Consider the following 16049-nt stretch of genomic DNA (forward strand, 5'->3'; position numbering starts at 1 on the left):
TCCGTACTTATGATCCATCGTGGCTAGGCAGATATGCTCATGTTGGCGGAGGATGACGGAGACGGAGATGGGTTGGTGCTAGTACAAAACCAACTATGACGAGATAAGGCCCGAACAAGATGGATTAGCTCCTTGGAGTCGTAGTCAGGGGGAATTTATGAGAGACATGTAGGTGCTAACCCTGTGGCGTACCAGCCAGCTCCTGGCCAAAATTCTTGCCTCTTTCGCAACGTGTACCTACCTTGGAAACGCAGAGTTGACATCATCCAGTCGTGCCGGTCCAGGCTTGGCGGGCGCACATGACAATCGGCGGTTGCATCACACCAAAACAATTCCTGCCCACCCAACCCTCTGGCCCTGGCCCTTATCGTTCCTTTTTTTCCCTTCTTCTCCCTTCCACACACACCCCTCCAACACTGCTCTTCGAAACCCTTTGATTCCCTTTTCCTCCAGCTCTAATTTCCATACCGTGCTCTTGCTCCCACCTCTGACAACTTGATCCCGATTTCGCCATGGCCGACTCTGGTGATGTGAGCTACCCTAACACGGGCAGTAAGGTATGTTCCCAAGCAACCGGCTCCTCCCGATTTCTCCTGCATAGTGGTCCTGACCAGCTTGTTTCATGCAGTCATTTCCCTTTCTTCGCTCTTCGCTCTTCCCTCTATTCCGGAAAGCTTCCCAAAGACCACGCCAACTGACCCTGGATTCCCCCGAGTCTAGGCCTTAGCGATGCCGTTACAAAGGGTATAGTTATCCCCCTCCCCCCAGTTCGCCGGGTTGCAGGGGAGCTATTTTGTGGCCTGATCATATCCGTTTAATGCTTTCTTCTTCTAGGCCCCGTTGTCGATAGCCTCAAGGCAGAGGCTTCCAAGACCTCCGACGAGTTCCGCGACCTGAAGAACGCCCGAGTTACCCCTTCCACCACAACTACCAATGGCCAGCCATTGACCCGTACGTGCTCGCTATCTGCAACCGATGGAGACAAATGGAATGAAGAGAGAATGCTAATAATCGTGTAGACTACCACTCGCTGTTGTACAGCCTATTGAGCGTGAGTTGTCTCGAGTCCCGGTCTGTGTGGTGATCCCCTTTTTTTTTTCTGACCCATTTTTTTTTTGGTTGACAGTGGGAACAACCTCGTGCGACCGCTGTGTCCTATGCCACCGTGATCGGTTTCATCTTTGCCGCCCGTTATCTGCCTCTTCTCCGTTGGGCCTTCAAGTTCCTGTATATGTCGCTGGGCTGTGAGTTGGTCGCGTGACCCGTGGTATTCGATGAGAGACAGACTGACCCGCTGTTGTAGTGACCGCTGCCGTTGAGATCGCCGGTCAAGTCATCCTCAAGCAAGGCATTGCCAGCTCTTTCCGCCCTCGCCGCTACTACACCATTCCCAAGGAGACCCATGAGGCTATCCTGGAGGACCTTTCCCAGCTGTTGGACTTCTTCCTGATCGAGTTCCAGCGCATTCTGTTCGCCGAGAATGTCGTCCACACTATTGCCGTATGTGATCTTGTGACGTGAATGATGGATATAATCGAACGTTTCTGATGGGATTCTAGGCTTTCACTGCTGCTTTCTCCGGCTACTGGCTCGTCCGATTCGTTCCCCTCTGGGGTCTGGCCGTTATCTCCGTGACTGTGGCCTACCTCGGACCTCTTGTGTACATCAGCAACCGCGAAATCATTGACGAGCAGATTGCCAACCTTCAGGAGATCATCAGTTCCCAGACCAACCAGCTGAAGGACCTTGCTGGCGAGCGTACCTCCCACGCCACTGGTGTCATGAAGCAATACGTGGGCGAGTACAGCCACAAGGCCCAGGAGTACATTGGCCGCCGCTCTGCGTCCCCCGAGACGGCCAAGGTCCCCACCCCCGTGAAGATCGAGCCCGTCGCTGAGCCCACGATCAAGACCGAGGACTTCCCCGAAGCCCCCAAGATCGAGCCCATTGCCCAGTTGGTAGAGACCGCTGAGCCGGCCCCTGCCGCCGTGGAGAAGGAGCCCCTTCTGGCTCTGTAAATGAGCGTGGCCTATCACCGGGCTTGATCGGTTGTCAATTACTATCGATTCGACGAGGATGGAAATCCACTTTGAAATCCATTTTATTTCTCTCAGCAGATATGTTTTTGACGACATGCAGAATTGGTGGTGAGACTCTTTCTTTTGCTCTCCAGGGTCTGCTAGCAGGAATGTATATTGGGCTGCACTCCCTCGTCCTGATGACGGACGGCCACTCCCCAAAAAACCCTTCGTGGGAATGTCCAGACGATGAATTGACGTTCATGTTCTTCTGTACTTTCCTTCCTTCCTTTTTTTTCTTTTCTTTTTACTTCGTTTCCTCACTGTTCTTACCCCCTTTACCCTTTATTCTGTCTATTCCGCCTTCTTTACACCCGCATCCTATTGTTACTTTGTTTCGGGTTGATATTGTTCTAATGCAATTGTCCTATGAATAATTTCACGACTTGAACGTTTAGTTACCTCGTCTGATTCTCGAGAAATCCCGTAGCTTCTCAATCCCAATTCCCAATGCAACATTCCGGTCCTCGAGCCTCTTCGAGCCACCTTCCCCCCAAGAGCTAGTCTTGTGTCCGGGACTGTACGAGTGCACGCTACCCTTTTATCAGAGAATAAACCTGATATCAGCTCAGGCCAAAGATGAACCATGGTTGGTACTTTGCCGCGCTTAAGCCCTCGACTCGACCGACTTGGGCAAGTGTTGTCTTCGAGCCTGCAGCTGCGCGCGCAGGCCCAGTCATGCTGATACTTTGCACTCCCGCATGAGTAACGAGTAACGAGTAACGCTTCCTTTCTCCGCGCCGTGCGAGGCGAGGCGAGGCGACTGTTGGGTTTCATCCGAGACTTAACGCTAGGCCGTTAATTTCTCCGCATCGTAATTCGGGCTGGTTTAGCTGTGCTGTCCTCATTATCTTAGTGACTATGTTCCTCGCCCGTGGCCAGGCAGACTCGTCTTACTCGGACTTGATTGTAACCTTCCCCTCATTCTCTAGGCGGTTCTGTCTACCCCGGATGTGAGATGTTGCACGGTTTCTGTGGTAGCTCCTTGTCGTGGGTTGGACGTCCGATTTCTGTGGATGGTTCTGTACATGGGACGGACTGGGCGCGGCAATCTAAATCCGGCTCGGAGGGGTTGGAGTCTAGAATGGCTGGGAATTCATCGTCTGTTTCCAGATCCGTTGACTTTTGGGTGTGGCAGGTGTGCTTTCGAGGGTTGGTGAACTCGTTCATGCTATGTGGTGTCTCAATACCTCTAGTACATTGCTCAACTCTGTATTGTCGGGCATCGAAGGACACGATAGTCTGAATTTAATGATCAAGGTAATGTCTCTTCTATAATTATTGCTCTGAAGATGGAAGTTGGAAGATCTTGACTCTTCCCAATCGATATATGAGTACCTATGTGCTTCGAAACACTCAATAATATGCACCTCCAAGGCCCGAGCCCTCGTAGCAACAGCCCAAATGAGACCTCTAGCTTTTCCTACCCCTTTTCCAGAAGCTCATGAGAGTCCAAATACACTATAGCTGGAAAAGCCACTTAGACTCATATTTACCGCCCTTTGGAATCCAATCAACTTGGCCATCATCGATAGGCTGTCTTAGACATTGGGATCCGAACCTCCTTACTATGCCACTCTTAGTCTCAGACTCGTATAGTTAGGCTGAAGTCTAAACATAAAGCTGCCTGACCGATTCTATGAGAGTTGTTGACCTGGACTAGATTAGTAGTATTGACAAGTTCGACTGTTGTGGTCAGCTTCTAGAATCTGTCGTCGACTCTATGAGAACTCGGAACGGTAAAAAATGGAGTAATCTGTGCCAATTATGCAGTGTAAATGGGAAAAACTGAATCTGTAACTATGTAACGGTCATTTTTATTGGCATGGAGCAGAGTGAGGACAATGGGGAAATGTTCAAGAATGGACTGGGGCGGAGAGTCAGTGTGGCATACTGGGATCAATGACTTGAAGTCGGAACAGTATCGAAAGAATAGGAGTTTCCTACCGCCACCAACGTGTCATACCTCTGCAAAGAAGCATGCATAGAATGTTCTTTGGGCTTTTCTTCCGAGTAGTGCGGGATCTATTGGGAGAAAGTGACCAAGGATTCCGTGATGTCAACTCGATACAGGGCTCAAAGGGCGGTCTCCTCGGATGCGTCTTAGGGCTGTACATCCTTTGTCAATGGGAGCTGACGGTAGCCGAGACGCATGTCTCTCCTATATGTCGATGTTTCAAACCTGGAGCAAGATGCTTTTGAAAGAAGGAGGCTCGGCCAAATTGTAGGAGGACGTTTGTGAGAGGATGAATCGCATGGCATGGGCATTCCCTCTTTATCTCCCGGCACGGACTCGCATCTTTGATCTTTGATCTGGTCAGAAGTTTATCTCAGTGACAGGATAGCACAGGCTTCTAGACTGAGAAGGACTCGCTCGCGAGCTATGTGGCTTCCCGTCATACAAGGAAGAAGTTGGCCCTGCAGCTTGCCGTAGGTCTCAGGCCCCTTTGATGCCCAGGTCGATGCCTTTGAGGATATATGGGTTTTTATTGGCGCTCTGACAGCTGTCTTGATTGTCTGCTCTTGCCATGGGCCCACTTGGTACTTGTCTAGTTTGCTCATCAGCCGGTCATTATAACTTCAACAGTTGGAGCGCGCGCTGGAGGTGATTCTAATGTAGCAAAATCGCATCATGAATTAGGTCGATTCCTGTTTAATAGAATTAGACCTCAATCGAAGAACGCCGATAGGATGAGAAAATTTACTATACCGCCATACCTCAGACTACCACAACGGTCTGTTTGCATGCATCAAAATCCTGGAGGGAGCGGTGCCCAGCTTCGCATCTTCACCTCCAGCAACGCACAGAATCTCCACATGGTCCCAAACGGAGTACTAGAGGCAGCAAGTAGCTCATTGGACTCTTCGGTAGTCCTTTGGCTTTGGCCTTGCAGGTCTTGGGTACCCACAGCTGCGGCGGTGCAACAGGTAAGGCCTCGAAGCTTAGAAACATAGGTTTCATGCTGAGTGTCCTGGGGGTGATTTGTGGCCCCCCACTTGCTGTGGTTGTAGCCTTTTTCTCAGGAGCATCAATGGCGGTCATCGATGACAACATGCGCACAGCATGGCGGTCAGTCCAGATTGAACGTCTCCGAGGTGAGAACGGGCCTCAATTGCTTGACTTCGTGGTATCGTGGAAAGACACAGGCCCAAGCCCAAGAAGACTCGTCCGACTCCAGCTGCCTCGTGATTATCTGCGAGGAGCTAGAGGAACCAGAAAAATCTGAGGAGGAATCGGTGAGAACGACAAGTTGAAGCTATCCCGAGGAAACCACAATGTACTTTGGACTCGTTGTTTCTTGATTGTACACCGCTACGCTCTCCTTCCTTATACAGAATATATTTGAACTTGATATTTGCCTTTATGACCATCTGTCTGTCCTCCCAATTATTCTCTAAATCATATCATCAACCCTCAATCCTAAGTTCCTGTTTTGATCATAATAATTTCCAGATATCAGAACAGCTCCCGTCTCAGGCTGTATACAAGTCCGAACAGACAAACATAAAACTGTATTCACCCTCTCTGGATTTGGTAAAACAGAAACACAAAGCAGGAACACGCGCAGAATCAGCACAGACTGGAACAAACCTTTAAACAAAGCCAGGGGCTGTCTTGCTTGATGCTTCAGAACGCCCATTGAGAGTGGATGTCCAGGTCTTGCTTCTCACGGCTTCTGGAAAGCACGTCTTGTTCCGCACGAGGATTGCGGGATCTTATTCTGCTTGCTTGCTTCTTTTTTGCCGACTCTACGATTCCTACTTTTACTGAAGACTTTTCCCTCTTGTCCTTCTCGATACTTTCCCTTAAAACGACTACTCTTCCTTCTCCTCAGTCTTTCTCTTGTGCTCTTCGAATACCCTTTCCTCCAATCCCTTCTCTCTGAAACACGAAACCCTTTCCTCTCATTCATGGGCTCCATTCGCGACTTGCTAAATCCGCTCCCTGAGGTGACACCAGGACATTTGGGCTTCATGATGCCGGCCCCACGATCCGCAACTACAAGTCCTCCATATTCGGATCGGCCGAGAAGATCCAAGGTAGCCAAGGATGGGGCTGTCTTTCGAGCTGGACCCATCCAAGGGGAGCTTCGCTATCCTCCCCACGAAGAACGGACCCCACTCCTGGAAGAAGAACATCGCAAGGCGGATCTGAAGCCCTTTGGCAACATCGCCGACTTCCCTCGCCACATCCCGTACCAGAGTGACAAGAAGACCTTTCGTGAACGGACTGGACGGGATAGTTTTCACTGTGAGATGACGAAACTAGCTGTTTAGCTGTAAGCCGGAATACTGACGAGTCATATCTACAGTGTTCCAGTATACCTTCCAGAGAAAGGGCGTGGACGCGGAGCCGTGGACCATAACTTGGGACTACAATATCGGACTGGTCCGTACTACCCATCTGTTTAAGTGTCTGGGCTATTCCAAGGTATGTGTTCTGCTTTCCACCGATTGAATGCGACGTATGTTCTAACACCGTAGCCATAGACCACCCCCGGCAAGGTACTCAACAACAACAATGGCCTCCGCGAGATCAGTCATAGCATCACTGGAGGAGCGCTTGCGGCTCAAGGTAAGAAGACTCAATGATCCCATCTACTCTTTGACATATGTGACTATGATTGCTGAATGGTTTCCTCTTTGCCAGGCTACTGGATGCCCTTCGAAGCCGCCAAAGCCATTGCCGCCACGTTTTGCTGTGAAATCCGCTACCTCCTGACTCCACTGTTCGGTCTCGACTTCCCTGAGATGTGCATTCCCCCAACAGACCGAGTCAACTTTGGTCGTATGGTCATCGACCCCGCCATCGTGAACGAAGCTGCCGAAACCTCGCGGCGCTACCGTCTGCTCGAGCCTCGGAGCTACGACGAGATGTCCACAACCTCCTTCCCTTCCCATGCCCTAGGGAAGGAAGTCGACTATCCGTCCCGAGATATACGAGCTCCCCATATTCCTAACAAGTATGCTCGACGCAACTACGCTGATAGTATCAGCAGTGCGCGGGGCTCATCATCCGAACCCTATTGTGGCTCGCCTCAAAGTCCCACGCACAGAGGCTTCCTCCCGATCAATAGACCTCCCAGCTCGCATCCGGTGACTCGCACGCCCCATGAATCTTTTAATAAGGCTACCGAGCGCCGGAAGAGAGTCATGAAGGCTACGGGTGATGGGAGTGACTCGGAGACTGAATTCTCGTCGACGTCGCGCTCAGATCTTCATCCGAAGCCGGTGTTTCCGATCCATTATCGAGATGAGCGCGTGTCGGCCGATGGAGACTCGGAGACAGGTCAATCTGAACTCACTTCTTCGGATGATGAGTCCTTGTCAGAAGATGAAGGTGACGAGGAGTACCGAGGGCCACGTACACGAGGCCCATCGAGCAGTGAGATTGCCTGTGGCAAGACCGGGCTCAAGAAAAACCCCTCGCGCTCTGCCAAAGCGAAGAATGGTGAGAAAGGCCCTCGTTCCTGCCGGTTCGCCAAAGAAGTCAAGGCTGCCCATGCCTTGCTCCATTTACACATGCAACAGGCTTCGTCTAAGAATGAAGACGATGATGAGATCATGGAGGATGCCATGCTTGGTCCTCTGTTGGGATGTTTTGGATCTGGAGACAAGAAGAGACGTCGTGCTTCTCTGTGAACAGATTTGAGCATCCCTGAGTAAGAAAGAGTACGGGGTGATGGGGGTATTATGAGAATTATGCATCAAGATCGGTGTTTGGTTAGACTGGACGGCGTTGTTCGGGGAAGGGAATGAGTTTCTGGAGTTTGGCGCTGGACTGCAGATTTGTGGATTTCTCGAGTGTACTTTTTGGTCGTTTCTGTTCAAGTAGCCAGTTGAATTTCAAGCTGTTTGTCAATGAAGAACCCGACCTTGTTAGATTTCGATCATTTTATACGGAAGCATACGACTACAGCTCATCTCAACGAGCCATTTACGAAGGCCATCATATTCCGAGCGTGCAGGCAGGTGAGTTAACGAGCAGCAGGCTCAGGTATCCACTAAATCTTAAGATTCTAGGTACTGTACTTGATTGGAAATGAAGAATATTCAAATTCACGTCATGTAAAACTAGTCGGCTCTGCCTGACCACGACAAAAAAAAATGCAAACTAAAAACACAAGGGGATAAAGAGATCAGAATCCAAGAAAATGAAAAAAAAAAAGGGAAACCAACATCAAATCTCCGTTAAGGGGAAACAATGCAAAACAATGCACCGCGACGCCCGATGAGGTACCATCTAATCACTCTCATCTTCCTCAAAATCATCAGCAGATTCCTCCTCATCACTCTCTTCCTCGACCACGTAGCTCTTCTTGGTCGCCGCAGCGGTGCGGCGAGCGGGACGGCTAGCTGCCGCACGTCGAGGGGCGGGCTCGTCATCCGAGGCGTCCATCTTGCCAGCTGGGGAATCCAGAATGTCGTTGGCCATGGCGTCGATATCGTCCTCGGAGAAGTCGTCGTCTGCAGCCTTCTTGCTAGGGGCCTTGGTCTTGGCTAGCTTAGAGGCATATCCCTTTGCGGCGGGAGAGAGTGCAGGCGCGGCATCCTTCTTTGAACGACCACGAGCCTTAAGAGCTGCAGCTGCCGCAGTCTTGGTAGCAGGCTTGGCTTTGACTGCAGCCTTGGCCTTCGGCGCGGGCTTGGCAGGTGCCTCATCCTCCTCTTCCTCATCGTCATCGTCTTCAATTCTAGAGACATCCTTGGGCTTGACCAGAATCGAGCGACGCGGAGAGTTCTGTGGGATCAGCTTGCTGTAGTCTGTCTCGTCCGCGTCAAACTCGCTGACCTTGGACTTGCTCGGAGCCATCAGGCTGGCACTGCTGCCGGCACGAGAGCGCTCAGAAATGAGAGGCCGAGTGTTCGAATCATCGCCGCCAATACCCTTGACCATCTGGCTCACGTCGCCCAGAAGATCGTCTCCATTGTCGCTATCGGAGTCACTGAGTGCGGTATACTTGACTGGTTTGCGAGCGCGACCGGGCGGGGCGGCCTGCTTGGAAGGTGCCGTCGCACGCGCGATCTCCAGGAACTCATCACCGGAATCGTCATCGGCAGGTTTCGCTTTGGCCTTGGGTCCACGCTTCGCTGCCGGCTTCGGCTTCGGCTTCGCAGCGAGTTCATCATCGTCGAGATCCATAGGATCGGCGGCGGGCTGTACTGACGCACGCGAAGAGTTGACCGCGGGGACTTCTTCAAGATCGAAATCATCGTCCTCTGCCTTGGTCTTGGCCTTTGGCTTTGCCGCTCCTCGATTCTTCTTAGGAAGGATTTCCATATCAAAGTCAAAGTCGGAATCGGAATCGGCAGCGCCGTCAGCGCCTGGCGTAGGCTCCTTGGCCGTTGTCTTGTTGAGGAAGTTAGCCAGGCTGTTGACAGGCTGTTCCTTCTTCTTGGCTGCAGCCGTCTTCTTTGGCTTTGGTGCTGCAAAGTCTGCATCATCGGGATCGTCTCCAGCCGCAGCCTTACGCTTGCGTGCGGCCGCGGCGCCACGACCTCCGCCGGTCATGAGCTTAGATGATGCCCGGCGACCCATGTTCTGCATCTTGCGCAGACGACGCTCCTCGTCCTCGAGCTGGAAGCGCCACTCGTTGATGAACTCCTCCAGATCCTTCTTCCAGATATCCTCCTTGGACAACTTGATTAGATCGTCAACCTCCATCTCACGGTCACCAATCTGGCGACGGAGTCTCTCGACACGCTCTTGAGTAAGCGACCACATGGGCATGCCGAGGAGGTAATCGTAGGAGCTGGACAGGACTTCGACATCCTTGTCGTCGACCTCCTCGGTGTCTTCCATGGCAGGTTCATCCTCGCCCAGCTTGGCGGCATCTGCGACCTTGGCAATCGGCTTGAAACCCTTCTCCTTGAGCTCGAGGACCAGAACGGACTTCTTCTTCTTGGAGATGACGAGGGTTCCCTCAATGATCATCATGATGAAGCGAGCTTGGTTGCTCAACTTCTCAAGTTCCTTCTGAAGCTCTCCGAGCTGGTGCTGCTTGCGTCGCTCGTAGTACTTAAGGCGCACAGTGAAAAACTCCTTGAGGATGTCATCAACAGTGGCGTACTTTGTAATACGTCCCTCAGGATCGAACGCAACCAAGTTGGACGTAGCGATTGTCTTGGAAAGCTTGAACTTCTCCTCCCAGCTCTCCGATGAGGTGGCCTTCATGTTCTTCTCATCAAGCTGGATCACGAAATGGACCTTGCTGTGGGTGTTGTAGTCCCTGTAATCCTTGATGAAGGAGGGGACCTTCTCAGCCTTGATAATATCCTCCAGCTTGTCCTTGAAGTCCTGAGTCCAGGTACGGATAGGTAACTCGGTGATCTCAACCTCCTTATCCCCAGTCTCTTTGATGATACCGCTGAATTTGAAGCGATCGCCGCCCATGTTGACAACCTCGCCAGTGAACCCACGGAACCAGGGTTCCATAGGAACAGTCTCCTGGCCAGCCATCAAACGCTTCAAGTTGGCCACAATATCTTCCGGGTTGTAGTTAGGAATAGAAGAACTCCAACCAGTTCCAATACCATCAGCACCATTGATCAAAATCATGGGCACCACAGGCATATAGGTCTCAGGCTCAATCTTCTTGCCATCATCCTCGTTGTAGGCCAGCAGAGGCTCATCAGCTTGGTGGAAAACCCTCCGGGCAAAGGGTGACAACCGAGTGTAAATGTAACGAGCACTGGCACAGTCACCACCACCTTGGAGTCGACTACCGAAGTTACCGCTGGGTTCAAGACAGTTGATGTTGTTGGAGCCGACGAAAGTCTGAGCCAAACCGACAATGGTTTGCTGAAGCGAGGTATCACCGTGCTGGTAGGCAGTCATTCCGGAAACAAGACCTGCAAGCTCGACAACCTTCATATCCTTCTTCAAGTTACGGCGGAAGCAAGTGTACAAGACCTTGCGCTGACCAGGCTTCAAACCATCGACCATGGATGGGATAGAACGCTGGTTATCAGCCATACTGAACAGAATCAGCTCCTTGTTGATGAAATCTGTGTAGGAAATCTTGGCCATAGAGTGGTCAAGGTATGTGCCGGGCTTGAATTGACGCAGCCACTCCTTTCGCTCGTCGGCCTTCTTCTTCGAGAAAGCCAGCTCGATAAGGGCTGCCTCGTCATCCTGCATGGTATGGAACTCTTTGAGGTGGCGATCGAGATCACGGAAGTAGATCTGGGCATCCTCGGTGGAGCTAGTTCCCAGACCCTTGTAGTACTTGTGGTCCCATCCGCGTTCATCCCTGTGTTCTTCTTTCCACGCCTCATATTCAGGCATTGTGAAGAAGGACCGCGATTTGGTCGGGTTCTTGGGGTCACCCTTCCAGACCTTGATGATGGGAGTGATGAACTCGATCAGGAACTCGGGAATCTTGAGCAAGCTGGGGAACTGCGCCTGGAGGAAGTTGATGAGCAGACCCTTGATGTGACTACCGTCATGATCCTGATCGGTCATGATCATGAGATGGCCATATCGGAGACCCTTCGTTTCGGTGTACTCCTTCTTGTGCTGCAATCCGATAAAGTTCTTGATGTTCTGGATCTCCTGATTCTTGGAGATCTGATCGAACGAAGCATCGCGGACATTGAGCAGCTTTCCACGGAGAGGAAACACTCCGAAAAGATCGGGTCCAACGACTGCACGTCCCGCCATGGCCAAACCCTTGGCGGAGTCACCCTCAGTCAGAATCAGGGTGCAGTGATGACCCTCCCGGGTACCAGCCTTGTTGGCTTCAACCAGCTTGGGGTTGTTCATGCGAGTACGGCGACCGGTATCACCCTTCTTGAGGATTTGGTCTGCCTTTTGGGCGGCAAAGTGCAGGATATTAGACATTACATCGGTCTTGAGGACTTTCTTGTAGAAGTCTTCCTCGAGAACACACTTGCTACCAAACTGACTCTGCTTCGTGGTCAACTGCTCCTTCGTCTGGGAGTTGAAAGATGGGTTGACAATGAGAGCGTTCACAAAGATGAAGATGTGGTTCCGAATCTGAGCCGGCTTCAAGGTAGCACCGGTCTTGTTCTTCTTCTTCACCTGGTCCGCCAGGCGATTACAGATCTGGTCCGCAATGTAGTTGACGTGAGTACCACCAGAAGTGGTGGCGATGGAGTTGACGAACGAGACTTGCTGGAAAGCACCATCTGAGACAGCAAAACCAATTTCCCACCTGGGATCGGGACTGCAGGTGATGATCTCATCCTTGGGGGCAGGGCCCTCATCACCACGCTCCTTGCGGATAGCCTTGGTGTACATCTCCATGTACTTGCGGAAATTGCGAACGGGGACACGAGTGCCATTCAGTTTGACTGCAACGCTTGCTGTACCTGCCAAGTCGTAGATACGGCGTTTCACGAGGGCCTCGAAGTCATCGTCAATGCTCTCCATACCAAATTTGGCAAAATCAGGCTTGAATGTGACTTTGGTGTAGTCATCACCCTTGGCCTCCGTGATCTTTGCTTTGCCCATCTTGGTCATGTTTTCCGTCCATGTCTGTCTGTACCTCTTCTTCTGGCGCGAATCTTGAGTCTCAATGGAGAATTCAGTGGAGAACACGTTGCAGAGCTTGGCACCGAAACCGTTACGACCACCAGTCACCTTCAGCTGCGCATCGTCATAGTTGGACGAGGTCAAAAGGTGACCAAAGATAAGTTCGGGGACGTAGATTTGCTCTTTGGAGTGGATTTCAATGGGGATACCACGTCCGTTGTTCCAGACGCTGATCTCGCCCGCCTCCCGATTGATTGTCACTCGAATTTCGTTCATGTTCTTGTCGTTCTGCTTATTATCGGCGGCGTTGACAACAATTTCGTCGAAGATCTTGTAGAGACCGGGGACGTAGGATACCATGCGGAACTCCATGGATTCGGATTCAGAGTTGTAGACCCACATCTGTTGGGTCGTACGTTCGACTGAGCCGATGTATGTATCAGGACGTTTGGTAATGTGTTCGAGTTGTGTAAGCTAGCAAATCGTAAACTATTAGCAAACAAGTCTCATAATATGATACCATTGCGCGCGCAGCTCACTTTCTGGTACTTCTCTGACGCGCCGCCTTTCTGCTTAGGGGTCTCGGAGGTGGCATCTCCCCCGAATGACTCGTTCTCCACATCAGCGAGAGGCTTCGAGCCGGCCCTCTTGGTCGCAGCAGCCTTCTTCGCCTTGGGAGGAGTCTGAGAGAGCAGGGAGTCGGCATCGTCGTCGGACATGTGAACGTCGGACATTTCGTCTTCGCTGTCAGCCTTGGCCTTTTTCTTTGCCGCGGCAGTCTTGCCCTTGCCCTTCAGTGTAGTCTGCGCTTTTTTAGCTGCGGGTTTGGTAGCAGCCTTCTTAGGAGCAGCCTTTGCCTTGGTTTTCTGTAATGCGAAGAAGTCAGTAACTTGGCACCCTGGTCTCACCACATGAGTTGGACTGACCGCAGCCGGCTTCTCAGGCACAAAGTCTGAGTTGTCATCATCGCTGATGTTAAAGATGGAATCATCGTCCATGATTGAGTCGTCCATGGCGAGGTCGAGTGTCGAGGAGGTGGCGCTGAAAAACCGAAAGGATCGGATTCAGGCCTGCAAACGAGGGAATGATCGGGTCAATAAAGCCCACGAAGTCTGTAAGAAGATTAAAGAGGGTGATGAATGGATTAGAGAGCCAGCATGGCGATGCTGGAAAGGAATTGCTAAAGGAGAGGACGAGTTCTTTGATTCTTTGTTTTGCATGAAACGCGACTGCCAGCGCTTAGTCGGGCGGTGACCGATGTGGCCACTCGGATCATCATTCTTCCTCACCGCCTGCCCCGCGCGTGACCCAAACAGGCAATTTCTAAACAAACCACCAGAGAAGCGCGTCACCAAAAAAACAGCGTAGCATAAAACATAAGAGAATTTAACCAGACCTCTATCATGATCCTTACCACGACATTTAGAAGGAAGTTAGGCGCAAGGCCTGGATGGCCTCCATAGACACAGCTACAGTGGTCGAAGTAAACACGCCGTTCCTTTGAACAGCCGTACGCCAATGTGATCTTGGTGTGACAAAGAGATTGACAGCGGGGTCTTGACTCTAGTAACAAAATCAATGGAGATGGTAAGATAAAATTAGATTCGCGTCAAGTCACTCTTCGATCTCTTTGATCCCCGTCATTGTCCGCCAATAAGCACAGATACTCGCCCCTTTGGTCGATTGGCCCACCTTGTGCATGAGTTAATGGAAGCTTTATCTAGCTACCAGGCATACCCGTCGTGGCTCTCGAGTGTTAGACTTCATGGGGGAGATCATCACACCAGAGAGACAGCAGCGGATGGCAACGAAGCAGATGAGATCTGAGTTGTCAACTTGAGTGAATCTGGTCAATGTTAAACGACTATTAGGTGCTTTTTTCAAAGACCTCATCTATCCTGCCATCTGCTCACCTACCTGGCCGAGGTGGTAGGAGGTCAAGAAGCCATATACAAAGAGAGCATGCGATCAGCATCTATTTTAGATACAGCCCTCCGCTTCGTATTTTGATATCAGAACGTTTCTTCTTATGTCCCTAGAAGCCTGATTCCGCCGGGGTGCGCCTATCGCATTTCATGCGTGCACAGAGATAGATATATTGCCACGGCAGGTAGGCTTGTAATAGCGCCATGCAGGTACAGCCGAGAGTTCTATGATTAGGTACCCTTCGCCCTTGCATGTTTTTTTGCGCTGCAACGGTGCAAACTAGGATGACCGACTGTATTCCCCCCCAGTAATGATTTTATGGGACAGTTTCTCCTAGGTGACCCTCCGCTCTGAAAAGGGAGGACGAGCTGGAGCGAGCTTTGGGTGTTAGTATATGTGTATAACTATGGAATAGATAATGGCGCTGGTCAACATATATCTGCAAGAGTACGAGAGAGTAGACTTGGGTCACCAAGTAAAGGACCTCGACCTCTGTCCTTGTAACAGAACCACAAGATTGATTGAGACAGTCGTTCAAGAAGATCCATTTTTGAGTCAACCTCTAACGTCTTCGGAGGTTATACCCGGTGACGGACCGCATGGACCAACGGTGATCTCCACCGAGGCAGGTGCGACCTCGAGAGATTGACAGGGAATTGTGTCGTGATGGTAGCAGGAAAATTGGCCACACTTCCTGATAGGAAACGGAGAATCCATAGGGTTGATTCCACGTACAGATTATACTCGTAAGAGGGACTTGGACTCCTTGATAGGTTTGCCATCCTTTTCTCCCCCTCTCTGCGCCCAAAGATGAAACTGGGCTGTCAAGGGGGGGTTCGTAACGGAGTTTCACAACCTCCCCCTCGGAAGTTGACCAATGATTGATTTATATACAGAAATAGTCCAATGGACGTTCAAATAGATTACCAAAGTAGATCTTTCTGTATTCAAGATACCACAAATACAGCCATCCCGTTCAGGGATCCTTCCAATTAGAAAATCGGAAGGAAAAGGCTGTGGTACCTGCAGGAATCAGTAATTTCGAAGCCCCGACTATTGTATGTGCTGGACTCCGTACTCCTAACGAATCAAACAGTCTCATCTACTTCATACATAGTGGACTCCTGGAAAGAAGGCCGTAATGAAATCACGAACCCGGGCAGTTCTACGTACTCCGTACTTTTTTCTGGTCGGCGGGATCGCACTTGTTCTCTGGCACGGCGATCGGGAGGGTCGCGAGGCGCGGAGGAACTTGGTAAATAGGGGACTAACCGCCCACCTTGGGAGAATTCACATCGCAAGAATGACAACAATAATGATAACAACCCCTCTGCTTTTCCTTCATGGACATGCCAAGAATTGAAAAGGACTAGCCTTTCCAATATTAAATAATAAGCCCTTATTGATGGTGCTGAATGCCCATCAGACAGTCGGTGTATGAGCGATCGACGGGGGGCCGAGACCTCCTGGAGGGGAAAACACTAAAGGGGGCTAGCGAAAGAGTTGTGGATATTCCACTCCTGAAACTCGCTCCCTTTTTCTTCTTC

At 51.0% G+C, this 16049-nt stretch overlaps 3 protein-coding genes across 3 annotated transcripts; 2 read left to right on the plus strand and 1 right to left on the minus strand.

The window, feature by feature from the left end:
• Window positions 1-512: 512 nt before the first annotated feature.
• N7458_005754 (uncharacterized protein) lies at window positions 513-2018 on the plus strand (the record flags this gene model as incomplete). Its single annotated transcript, XM_056909136.1, has 6 exons — window positions 513-552; window positions 835-951; window positions 1020-1051; window positions 1127-1244; window positions 1304-1500; window positions 1560-2018. 6 exons carry the CDS (start codon window positions 513-515, stop codon window positions 2016-2018), a joined length of 963 nt encoding a protein of 320 aa, XP_056767754.1.
• Window positions 2019-5990: 3972 nt separating this feature from the next.
• Window positions 5991-7721, plus strand: N7458_005755 (uncharacterized protein; the record flags this gene model as incomplete). The annotated part of the gene is made up of 4 exons (XM_056909137.1): window positions 5991-6330; window positions 6392-6510; window positions 6570-6654; window positions 6730-7721. The coding sequence occupies 4 exons, from the start codon at window positions 5991-5993 to the stop codon at window positions 7719-7721; spliced, it is 1536 nt and encodes a 511-aa protein (XP_056767755.1).
• Window positions 7722-8322: 601 nt separating this feature from the next.
• On the minus strand, window positions 8323-13589 carry N7458_005756 (DNA topoisomerase 2; the record flags this gene model as incomplete). The annotated part of the gene is made up of 3 exons (XM_056909138.1): window positions 8323-13050; window positions 13116-13442; window positions 13503-13589. The coding sequence occupies 3 exons, from the start codon at window positions 13587-13589 to the stop codon at window positions 8323-8325; spliced, it is 5142 nt and encodes a 1713-aa protein (XP_056767756.1).
• Window positions 13590-16049: the final 2460 nt, after the last annotated feature.

The sequence above is a fragment of the Penicillium daleae genome, assembly GCF_028827525.1.
Source record: "Penicillium daleae strain IBT 16125 chromosome Unknown utg000005l_segment0_segment0, whole genome shotgun sequence".
Classification (NCBI taxonomy): Eukaryota; Fungi; Ascomycota; class Eurotiomycetes; order Eurotiales; family Aspergillaceae; genus Penicillium; species Penicillium daleae.